The sequence below is a fragment of the Pectinophora gossypiella genome, chromosome Z (genome assembly GCF_024362695.1).
Source record: "Pectinophora gossypiella chromosome Z, ilPecGoss1.1, whole genome shotgun sequence".
Classification (NCBI taxonomy): Eukaryota; Metazoa; Arthropoda; class Insecta; order Lepidoptera; family Gelechiidae; genus Pectinophora; species Pectinophora gossypiella.
In genome coordinates this window covers 529,147-542,360 of record NC_065433.1, presented here as the reverse complement: position 1 = coordinate 542,360, position 13,214 = coordinate 529,147, and the positions used below count along the sequence as shown (strand labels likewise).

The window sequence follows — 13,214 nt, the reverse complement described above, 5'->3', positions numbered from 1 at the left end:
ATGTAATTGTGCCTGGGTGTAATAAAAAGGGTAATCATTATCCATGAAATTATTATACTTTAGTATACCTAGAATTATAATTTAGTATACTTACTGTCTTAGTTCTAATGAAAGACAGGAAGCGACATTGTAGCGTACCTACGTATTTGTATACGGGGTGTTAGTAATATCGTGACGAATACTGAGGGGGTGATCGGAAAATTCGTGTATTTTTACATATACTTATGTTGTTTTTAATTATTTTTAAATTCTATACGTTTGCGTTGGAAAATTCCAAAAATAAACTTATTATTGACGCGGAATTACCTTAAGCATCTCCTTCAGTATTCGTTACGATGCCACTTATAAGTCCGCACACCCCGTATAAGTCCACACAGGTAACCATACACATACGTATGGGTGTTAGTGACACTGTAACGAATACTGAGGGGGATGATTCTGAGTTGATATTGGCTCCGATTCCTGCAGACATCTCTTATTTTATTTTAAGTTATGTACCCGTCATTTTCTTATTAGATGGCGTCTGCAGGAATTAGCACCAATAACTGGAATTTCCTTTTTTAATAAATATAGTTTTTTAAAATTATTATGAGTTTCTTACTGATGCGACGGAGAATTCCCAAACTACCAATAAAATTCAGAATCATGGTGTCAATCGTCCCTTAAAGTTTTCGTTACGATGTCACTAACACAATAGCAAAAAGTGGTAGACAATGCTACCTAAAGGCATGCGATAAATCGTAGTGTTTGTGCCAAGTTCGCCGTGTAAGGCATTCTTGAATATTTATTTATTCTACGCACGGTGGCGACCCACAGACCTTATTATATTGAGGTCTACGACCCACAAAGGCTGGGGTGTCGGGAAATTGACCAGGCCTTTTGGGAATCATTGTTATTTCGTTACAAGTTGGTCATCATCATCATCAGCCCATTAATGTCCCCACTGCTAGGGCACGGGCCTTCCCTATGGATGGATAGGAAGATCGGGCCTAAACCATCACGCGGGCCCAGTGCGGATTGATGGTTATTAACGACTGCTAATGTACCCGGGACCAGCGGCTTAACGTGCCTTCCGAAGCACGGAGGAGCTCGGGATGAAAACTTTTTTTTGTGGTCACCCATCCTATGACCGGCCTTTGCGAAAGTTGCTTAACTTCAACAATCGCAGACCGAGCGCGTTAACCGCTGCGCCACCGAGCTCCTCAATGTCAAGTTGGTCATTAATGTACAACTACTTATGAGGATTATAGATATACTTTCATGTTGTTAGACTGTGCCTTACCGTAATCAGGTTTGAGATAGACAAGTTTATATTAGGACCGCTACGACTCCATGTAACTGTCAGAGCAACAGTGATAAAATTCTAATTAAAGTAATTGCGATTTTAACTGCTTTAGGTATCTATATTACAAGTTATGTTATAAAAGTTACGTCAGGGGCCTCTGGCGACTCAATAATAACCCCGAGGGCAGGGTTAGTGAGGTCGGTTATCATCCTTCCAACCCAAGCGACAGAAGAAGAAGACTTTAGGTAACGAGGTACCTATTTATTATTGTTGCAGGTCAATATTTGTCCAATCATTCAGCTATTATGAGCTCACGAAACCTACGCAGGGTAAAGCGATGCGTCAGTGAAAGTTTCTCGTTAGCTTATCAAACATGAAGAGACTGATCGAGATCTCTAACTGTATTGGTAGGTGGTATTAATATTTAGGTTTGTGTTGTCCATAACTTGGGCCGAGGTAACGGGACCGAATGTCGGCCGAGCACGATTTAATTATTCAGGCGTAGAGAGCGGCGCGGGCGCAGGTGGCGCGGGGGGTGCCCGGGCGGCGCGTCAGGTGAGCCGCAGGTGTTACTGTGCCTGCTAGTGGACCCACATTAAATATAACACCATTGTTGTTCACCTCCGCGGCTGCGCGGTTCAAAATCACGATAACCTAACAGATGTTTGCCGCTTATCGCAATATGCGCTTTGACGTCGATTTTTTGTTTTCAAATTTCATTACATAAGTAAGCCAAATATTATTGCAATATGTAAATTGCGATGGAAAGATGGAAACAAGTCTAAACTCTTTTAACGCGACTATTTGTCTGCACTTATTACAACATAGTAAGTAATTCATGTACCTATTGGGTAAGGTCAGGTCGGGATCACAAGTGCGCTTCACCGCGCGTGTCATTCCACTTGGCCGGATTTTCTTCATCGTTTGCCGGACGCACGTGCGCGTGCGCCGCGGCCGATCGTTACCGTTTCTTCCACATCAATCACGGCACATTATCGATCAATGTGTTACTGTTGGAAAATCTTTTATAATTGAATAACTAACTAAAAACTTATGCTCCGGCGAGACAAAAGCGCAGCGCTGCTTGCATTTCTCCACTTTCCCGATGCGTTGGAAAGGCAATGTGGAGGGTATACCACAGAGAGAGCCGTGGGACCGCGCTAGTCTTCCGCTTTTTAGTCTTCATTCAGCTCGTGTGAAGTGATTTCTCGACGAAAGTAAAAGCAGGTCAGTAAAGTTTTCGTGCGGAAACCACATGGCAGTATAGTACCGGCAGAGCATACACAGACTTGATTCGCTTACAATACTCGTTTACACTTTATAAACACTCGTGTAATATGCGAGCTTATGTAAAGATGCAAGTCATTTGGCTAAATTAGGGTCCTTATGTAACGTATAATTATTGGGATGCTCTAAAAACAACTTTGACTTAAAATTAATAATTAAGTATCTTGACTATTTTATTTATTAAATTTTGAAAGATCTGAAAGAGACACACACAGACAAACACGTAATGCAAACAAATGTCAAATAGCATTATTGCATATCGTCACTGGAAAGGCAAAATTACGTAAGCGCCAAAAGGCCATTTCGAGAAAAAGCCGTTTAAAGTTTCATTTTTTCGTTTTTTTATCATAACTTTTTACCCAATTATCCGATTTAGATGATGTCAATGTAAGGTTACATTGTTTTTTAATTTTCTATGTCCAGGAATACATATCATAACAGTTGGATTGCTATTTTAGGATATAGTGGCGCTTACGTAAAAATGACTTCAGTTTACAGTAAAGCAAATTTACTTAACCGCCATCTGGTTAAAATATTATTTGGAAGCAAAATTACTTACAGCTCTTACGACAATGCATACGAGAAGGACAATATTTCTTTAAATATAATAATACTGTAATGTTAGCGGAGTAAAAGTTACTGTAACGACTTTTACATATCTGCTTTCATTATGTGAAAATTGCCTAAAAAGTGATCGATTGATTATGTCAGTTCACCAAAGATTCTTTAAAGTAAGTTTTTGTAATATCTTACATGGGTAAAAAGACGTAAGAGACAAATAATTATTCTTAATACCTCCTTAAATTACTTATTACTTCAATTGATTTATAAAAATAGCTATTAAAATACTGAAGTGCCAGAAATAAAGTTACATAAAATATAAGTAATAGCGTACAAACCGTTATCTGTATGTAAAAGTTTCTTATTAACACTTTCAAGGACAGAACGTATACGGACGTTCCGATTACAAGGTGTCATACTACCTATTATGAACCACCAATGACCCATGGTCTCTGTCTGTGAAAGGGTTAAACGGTTTTATTTAGCTAAACCCGTACGGTATTTATTTGTATCAAAATTAGAAATTGCAATTTAAGTACCTTCCTGTTGTCAGATTGATCTGAAATTTGGTACACACCTTTAATTCCGATGTCAATACAATATAATAAAATCAATAACATTATAAATCTAAGATGGCCGCCGGTACAAAATGGGGATTACATATTTTTCCACAACCCCCTCAATATGGGTATCAAATGAAAGAGCTACACAAGTAGAATACTATGATTATGTCAAAATTTAAAATCCAAAATGGCCGCCGTTCCAAAATAGCGGACTAGGTACATAATATTTTTCCACAACCCCCTCAATATGGGTATCAAATGATAGGACTACACTAGTAGAATACTGTCATTATGTCAAAATTTCAAATCCAAGATGGACGATATTACAAAATTGCTGAAAGAAGGATGTTGCCCTTAATTTTGTCATTGGCATCCACCGTCCATAAAATGCAGGGCAGCACAGTCGACCATGCAGTAGTATATTTGGGCTCAAAATTGTTTGAATTAGGACAAGCATACGTGGCTCTAAGTCGAGTCAAGTCTCTGGAAGGGTCAAGTCTTTTTAACTCCTCAATAATTTCTAATTCCTCAATAATTCCTCTTATTGTTTTTTACACTTTTCTTAAGTTTAATACACTTTTCCATTCGCTCGAACCAGGTATTATAACATTTATTCCACTCCAAAGTAGAGGTGTTCATAATGGTTGACTTGAAAGCGTTGGCCGCTTCTTCACCGCACTGGAACCTTTGACCGCGAAGAGTTTTTTATTTTTATTTTAGAAAATGTAAAGAAATCATTGGAGCTTAGGTCAGGACTGTATGGAGGATGGTCAAGGATTTCTACGTTTTCCTGCTTCAAATAATCGTTTGACGAGCGGTGTGTGAGCTTGCGTTGTCATGGTGCAGCATCCTGCACCCCTGCGCATCATCATGGGTCGCTTTGGGTTAGATTTTCAAAGTTCGGCGATGACTTGTGGTAAACAAATTGTGGTATACCAATCCGCATTAACCGTCCTACGATCTTCAAGTGCAATTGTCGCAACATGACCGATTTTCTCCACGAAGGTAGCCACCATCTTCTTTGACGTGCTTCGAGAGCGAACAACTTTAGTCGGCTTTGACTCGTTTTGAAGACCCAAACTGTGGATTGTTGTTTGGAATCAAGATACGTCACCACTGATGATGTCGTACACGTGATTTGGCTCTCCTCGGTTGAACCTCTGAAGAGTTTTCTTACACCATCTTACGCGGGCCGCCTTATGATCGTCAGAAAATGCGGGATGCAACGGCAAACTAGTTTTCTCACACCAAGTGCCTCATTCAATATCATTTGAATGGTTGTCCCTGAAATGCCTAATAACGCCTCTATCTCTCGGTATGTCACATGACGATTTTTGAGGATTAGTTGTCTCACAGCAACGATATTATCTTCAGTGAAGGCGGATGTCCACGCTCGAATTCTAAATACCAGCGTTCGATGGTCCGCAGACATGGCACTTCATCGTGGCATAGAGATTTTAACTCTTTGAAACACTGAAGTCGCGGTAGGCCTCTTCGAAAGTTATAGAAAATTTTCCTTTGTAAGATTCATTTTTGGAGGTACCCTGACAGATTCAAACCAACGCTGTGACTAAACAATTGCATTAATCCTAATGCTTTCAACTGTTTTGATATTAGAAATTCCAACAAATTTGAATTTTTAGTTCTCAATTCAAAATTGGCCCTAAATATGCAAACGACAGAACTTAAAAAGTATAACAAAGTCGCTTTTTCTGTCCCTATATCCTTATGTACGCTTAAATCTTTAACATTACGCAATGGATTTTGATGCAGTTTTCTTTAATATATAGAGTGACTCAAGAGGAAAGTTTATATATATAATAATAACATCCAATAAATAGTGGAGAAATACTGTTATATTTTAAAATTTTAAGGTGATGTCGTAAATAATTTCCTTTTTCCTCAGCATTGCACCCGAGCGAAGCCGGGCGGGTCGCTAATAAATTATAAAATCAATTCTAAAATAGTTTTACTTTTAGATCTATTGTTAAAAAATAACTTCCTGGGAAACTTACTGCTAGCCCACAAACTTGCTTAATAACAGCATAAAAATGCCAAGTCAAATTTACGTACATGCCTTATTTATTCTAAATACTGTAAGTCAAAATTACTTATTCGCCATTCACTGCATAAACATGCTAAGACATTTTTTCTTATACGCCTTACTTATTTTAAAAGCTGTAAATAAAAATGACTTATACATAATTTAATTTTTATTTTCAGTAGTCCAAAATTACTAATAAAATGATACTTTTCAAACTATAGAATGGCAAATTTACTTAAAGTTAATATGTAGTTATTATATAGGAACACAATATTACTTATACTCCAGTCACGAAAAAAACACCAAAATCTTGTCGTTTAAGAAACTGAAACTGAAAAAAATCAACTTTTTTTAAATTTACGTAAGCGCCAAAAAAGTGCTCGTATCGCAATGCTACCTAGACAGATCGACGCAGAATGAAACGCTGATTCCGAATATATAAAAAACCCAAAATACCTATTTTGGCGCTTACGTAATTTTGCCTTTCCAGTGACGATATGAAATTCCAGGTCAAGTATCTATTTACCTAGATTTTGACGAGATTGGAAGCGACAGCGGAATGTTTGGATCGTATTCTTCCTTGGCGTAATCTTATAATGTCATATAAAATATTTTTTACTGTAAGTAATATTATTGGCAATATTACGCTCTTACGCCATGGACTTTGCCGACGAAGCATATTTTTCTTGTATCTTTAACTACTATCCTAGTTTATTTCATTTAAATATTTTTTTTTAAAAAAGGTTAATATTCAATTTGTAACCCTCGGAAGCAGCATAATCACTCCCAACACGAGCATATCAAAATGCTTGATAGGAGGTCCACAATTTTGCTACTTATTGTAAAATACTGGAGAAAAAAAAAATTTTTTTATAGTCCGCTATAACTACATCTTGAAGGAGTTTTATTTACGTGGAACTAACACTGCCTCCGACTCCTATTTAGGTATATTCATGTTGTTGGTACTTACCACAAAAAGGTATGCCGTCAGGATACCAGCGGCCGGTGGCGCCGCATACGCGCCTGCGCGGCCCGAGCAGCTCAAACCCTCGCTCGCACTCGTACGTCGCCTCCGTCGCCTCCGCCAGGCTCTCGTCCGAGAACGTCACGCGCGAGTGCGCCGGAGCACCCGGGAACGGACACGTCGCCCATGATGAACCTGTGGGAAAACAATCAAGCATTTTAACAGGTTCTCTGTATATGGGTACTTTGAACTGTCGTACAGATCTACAGAGTGGGTGTATGATGTAAAATTTATTACGAATTAATTAATTAATTAAGGAAATTTAACAGAAATCTGAATTAAATAATTTCCAACAGTTTAAAAAGGCTCGCGTTTAACATCTTTACATCGGAGGTCCATGTTGCTCTATGCCTTACATCTATAAAAACAATAGAGCAACACATAAATTCCGTCCTCGCACCTATAAAAAAGCTAATAAGGGCAAAAAAAGAACTATTTTTCAAAATTTTGCTGTCTCTGGATTAGATAAGGAAGTACTTAAGTCAAATTATTGTCTACACTTTGTCAAAATCAAAGTTTTGGATGCAACTTTTATCATTTCGAAGTCTTATTTTCTAGTGCTATAGGTTTAAAGTAAACCTATATAATATATATGTTTCATAATCTTTAATCTTACGTGTTCAGTTTGAAAAAGTGAAGTTCGTAAATAAATGTACTTGTGTCAATCAATCAATCAATCATGTATTTACAGGAAACATGGTGGTAAAGTTCACAGTATTATATTTAAATACTGCATGTTTCGCCAGAACAGGCATGTAAAATAAAAAAAAAACACTGTCACATGAATAAAATATAAATAAAATAAAAATGTCCTGAAAAAATGAAATGTGTCGAGAAAGATCACCGACTTTTTGCTAATTCGTACTACTTAATAGCAGTGCTAATAGAAGGAGAAGTTTGATAGAGAGATAGTTTAAGCAAGACAAATAAAACATCAAAGCTCCGCGTAGGTAGTATGTTGGGTCAAGAATTGAACTTCCAGGACAAGCCTCTGATATCGGTACGCGCGACCACCTTGTTGATGGTGATGGTGATGCTGGCGGCGCACCTGCGCATGATGCGGGTGTTCCGGTGGGAGCAGTCGGTGTCAGGGGGGCTGCTCGTCACCTACACCATCTCGGTGCTCGGGCTGCTCATGTGCTCCACACTGCAGCCCTGCGGGAACATCTTGCAGGTACGCCCGTATGACGCAACATTACTTATGCGACCCTCTACTAAGCACCCTGACAAGATTGGTTATAATAACCCACATGCGAGCACATGAACGTCGGAGTTGAAGCAGTCGCCGTAGCCGAAATCGGCTGGATCAGATCATCATCATCACCGGTCACTGCTCTAGCCGCCTCGGTTACCAGTGCGGGTTCACCATTGAGCTTATTTCTCCAGCACACAGAAGGTCGGTGTCGGCTATTGGCTCATACTACATCATTGGTATATCTCCTATATATGCAGATCCACAGTTACGCTCAGCTAGACACCAGTGAGTTGTCCAGGTAGGTTTAGTTAGTTCGCATGTGGTACGTACATCCAAAGCACACCTCGAACTCTCTATACAAAAATCTCGTTTTTTCTTACAAAGACACAACACAGATGATGTGTGTGTGGCTTTGTGTAATGTAATTAAGGTAATGCCTTTGATGGGTTCATGTAGTTGGAAGTATTATCAAGTGTTATTGTTGCAGACGTACTTATGTTCGGTGGGGGCGATACTGTTCGCGGCGAATGCGATCGTGCTGTGTCGCCGGTGGAACCAGAACGATGAGACCCGAGCCGTCGCCGAGCTGCTCGACAACGTCGGGATCCCCCTGGGGAGACAGGTCAGTCTGCTGACAGCTTTTTTATTGATAGGTTCGCGTCTGCTCACAATCAGCAGACAGAAAAACCTAAAACCCTTGCTTTCTGGGGTGAATGAGCTAGGAGAACAATATTAGCCTCTCCAAATCTCCAAGGCATCTACCGGATTATTCTTCAGCGAGCCATGAATCAAGCTTGAAAGGTATGCTGCATGCTCCACGATCCAACGTGCCACACGCTTCTATTCCAGTAGACCAGTAAGTAAATACCCTCAATTCGCGGCTTTATTCCTTACTTAGCACGGAAGAAAATCTTTGTGATTGTCTGCACATCAGATATAACTCTAGTTAAGTATATGTGGTATTATAAATGGTATAATAATGTATTATCTCGTTCCAGATGCTGTTTAAAATAGTGCTAAGTGCCATAATATGTGGACTACTTGTGTTGGACATTGTAATCGCGCCAAGAGTCGAGTCGAGATCGGAAATAGCACACGATATCACGAGTTCACGAAGAAGTTTTACATAATCATCTTGGTTTTATTCGTTTTAACTATACCTGCCGGGTCTGCATGACAATCGCGCCGCGCGCGACGCGAATTATATTAAGCGCTTCGACCAATAAACGATACGAATGCTATCTACGTAGATGGACGTCAAACCGCTATTGGTCGAAGGCCTCGATATAATTCGCGCCACGGTTACCTTACAGAGCCTACTGGTGACTGTTTCTACAGATCTGGTCTTTAGTCCGGTGAGAGCTCTGGGTGATAGTATTAGCTTAATTTTAAAGTTTTTAAAGTGTGCGTCGTCACCCGACTTTGAATGATAGAATAAGCTATAGTGTGATAAGGGAGTGTTGTGGTGTGAAAGAGAATGTAGTGACGAAAGTTGCAAAAGGGACGCTTAGATAGTTCGGACATGTAGAGAGAATGAATGAAAGTAGACTTACAAAAGATAATCAGGACGCGGGGGTAAGAGTTGGAAAAGGAAGGTTTAGGCGTACAAACCGAGATCAGATCCAGGATGTTTTAAAGAATGGACAGGTCAAGAGTACTCTAAACCGGCGACCATGCGTGAAGACTTTGATGATAGTGGCATAAGTGATACTAGTGTATCAGGATCATGGCAAGTTGAATTTCGTGGTGTCTGCCTACCCCAACAGGAGATTGGCCTCGTGATCTTATGTATATATGCTTCTCCTCCAACCCGCAGTGAAGCAGCGTAGTGGTTCCTTAACACCCGCTGTCGACAGTACCTGTAAATACATCGACTGTTTCCGTGTATTATGTAACACCATACCTTAGAATGACCACATAACAGTAAAAAGTCTATCAATATTACTTGTCGTTTTGCAACTTACGCGCACGCGCCGGTCGAAAGTGCAATAGAAAACGAAATGTTCCCTATTGTGACACACAGTAAATATGGCCCGAAAACGGAATTGGAAAGTTGGTTCAGAATGGCATCGCATGACGAATGGAGGCAAATGCGTCGTCATCGAACTATCTCCGTGAACGGGTCCAAATTTTAAATGATCCGTGGACGTTCTCAGCGAAAGCGGAGACTGATCCAATCTCACGCTCTCAAACGTTTTGGCTTTAAATTCTTAAACGTCCACCTCATTTTACGCTCCACCAAGCGGGCAGATGTTGGATAAGCAACGAACCTGAAAGGTTGTATAACAGTTGTTGTGGTGGCTGCAATCTGCCATCATCTGGACTTCACTTTCATCGGTAGCCTGCGGCCATCATAACCGGTAACGTTCAATGCACCTATATCGCCATGTCCACAGACCGACCTCTTTTATCTTCTATTCATAACGCGCTCGTTTGACCACAATCTGACCTCGGCAAAGTCACGATGTGGCATAGGATGCACTTGTGTTTAGTCTGGCCGCGGACATGAACCTGTGACCCTCCGACACAATGGCGTGCGTATGTGAAAGTAACAATCACGCGCGAGTCACGGTACAACGTTATAAAAAAAATCCTTTGCAGGAAAATATATTGAGACCATTGAAACATTTATACGTATACCCCAAACGACCTCCGTGGTCCAGTGGTTGAGCGTTCGGCTCACGATCCGGAGATCCCGGGTTCGATTCCCGGTGGGGACATATATCACAAAAATTACTTTGTAGTCCCTAGTTTGGCTAGGACATTACTGGCTGATCACCAGATTGTCCGAAAATAAGATGATCCGTGCTTCGGAAGGCACGTTAAGCCGTTGGTCCCGGTTACTACATACTGATGTAAGTAAGTAGTCGTTACGTGAGCCATGTCAGGGGCCTTTGGCGGCTCAATAGTGACCCTGACACGAGGGTTGAAGAGGTTGGTACTCCACCTCACAACCCACACGATAGAAGAAGAAGAAGATTGGAACTTTGCTCCCTTTGAAAACTGTTTTGTCTTTATAGCCCCTCTTTATACTAAACTTCAGACGAATTATTATTGATAATAGAAGAAATAGACACAATACACGCCTATTATCACCATAGGCTAGAGCAGAACTGCTAGTTATTAGAAAACAATTTGCAGCCACACTGTCTAATCTGTCTATGATATGCATGTTCGAGGACATTGTAGAAAGTACCTATAACTTATGTTTTAACAGTGATGTGGATTTATAAATAAGTAATGGTGCTAATTCCTGTAAATACCATCTAATTTTATTTTAAGTTATATCTGTCATTATCTTATCCGCCGAAAAGGAAAGGGACGGGTAATCGACAAGCGTAAAATTTATGGAACACGTCAATTTTAAGCACAAATCTAAACCAACCGTCTAAAAATTTTACGTCCGTCAATAACCCGACACAGTTAAGTAGACAGCACGTCAAACGGATTGCATACCAGCGACGTACCTTTTGATTCGCCCGGGTTATTCATTCATTTACTCATTCTTCCTAAAATTAAGAGCTGTGAATCATCCGTCCCTTTCCTTTTCGACGGATATGAAAATGACGGATATAACTTAAAATAAAATTAGGCGGTGTCTGCAGGAATCGGGGCCAATATAATACTTTCATTATTAAGCTTGTTTTCTAACGAAACATCGCCGATATGAAGCATTATGCTTACTTAATACCTGATACAAGTGACAGCGATACGCTACACCAGTCCAGTCATGCATTTAAGTAATTAGATAAATTATTCGGTCGCACAGTGCGTGGCCACGTGGACAACATACAGGTGAACTCACGTATCGATCCCACGAAGGGCAATTTGAGATCGGTGTCACCATAACAGTGACAAACGCGGTAAATTCAATCACAAGTGCAGCGTACGGCGACACGGAATCGGTCTACTATAACAGCATAATGGGTGCATTTAGCTGCACTGACGTATTTCAAAGTAAACAGTCGACGATTACCTCCGCCAAGAAAGCGTGGTGACCTCCCAGATCTCGTGCCAACCCACCACCGCCACAATACAACAATTTCACCGCATCCGCAACTCTGTCTCCGAGCAATACAGTCGCGGATTCGTAAACGAACTCCCCCGCTCGCATCTCAACGTTGCAGACAGATGGTTTCGCGCTATCACATAGTTTTATTGGAAAAAAAATCTAATGTCTACGAAAATTAGGTTCTTTATGTGGCAATTCGCGTGTGAGTGCAGCTGCGACACAGGTACAAAGCTTTTTACATGTTCGATGTGGGTTAATGTGTGTTTCAGGTGCAGTGTTCTCGCACGTGACTTAGTCTTGATCATATGAAACGAATCACACTTTTGAAAAGCTTTTGACACTTTCCATTTATAACACTTACTTTATTATTTATCATTTGCCAGCACGGAGACAGGAGGATTTCGAGTTGATTATTTAATTACTTACTTAGATATTATTGCGTGGGCTATATGGTCAGTGACCAAAGACGACGTCATGGCTCATGATATGACGTAACCACATTTCTGAATTATAAACGCAAGCGCCGTCTGCCAGTGTGTTAAGAGCGGTTGTTTGACCTGATCCCTAATGGAGTAGGCAGAGTCGCAAGTGATCAGAAGAGAACTTGCAACTACTTCTGGATGAATTTTGCAGTATGGCGTCAGGTGATCAGTTCATCACCTTTCCAGCACCCATAGAATAATATATCTGATGTAGAGACCTCGTCACGAAACAAGCCCCGCTGGAATTGTTCTGGCTTTGCACGACTTGTCAATTAGTTCCATTAAAATACGCGAGACTTACATAATTATAGGTATTGTAAGGGACTGAACACATTCTACTTTTTTCCCCTCATAATCCAGTAAACACATTTGTATACTTAATCATTTTTTTTCCGTTACACTACTCGGTACCTTCTCGTGAGTTTTTCTGTCCCTTATAAAATGCGTGGAACGGAACGTCATGTCGTCCATGAATGAAACGTTAAATAAAATTAAACTGCTCTAAAATGTAATTATAAGAATTAGCTTTCTAAAGAAAAGTGTTGCTGGACTTTCTACCCTGCGGCTCATTTCAGTTATGTATAAAAACGGCAGTAGGTCGCTCGATATGTCCGTATCATTCATTCGGGGAGATTGACTCAGCTGTTATTCATTATAACTGGCGGCGCGACCCGGGTTCGCATCTTTTTTAAGCGTTACAATAAATACTCATAAGTCGAAGCAATTTTATTATATCTACGAGTTTGTTCACTGACTGTAAT

The 13,214-nt window shown here is 40.2% G+C and overlaps 1 protein-coding gene across 2 annotated transcripts in view; it reads right to left on the bottom strand.

The window, feature by feature from the left end:
- Nucleotides 1–13,214, bottom strand: part of LOC126380042 (uncharacterized) — a 55,252-nt gene that overhangs the window by 25,719 nt on the left and 16,319 nt on the right. For both annotated transcript variants that reach the window (XM_050029146.1, XM_050029147.1), the window contains exon 2: nucleotides 6,711–6,899. In XM_050029146.1, coding sequence (XP_049885103.1) covers nucleotides 6,711–6,899 — 189 coding nt within the window. The remainder of the gene's footprint in view (nucleotides 1–6,710; nucleotides 6,900–13,214) is intronic.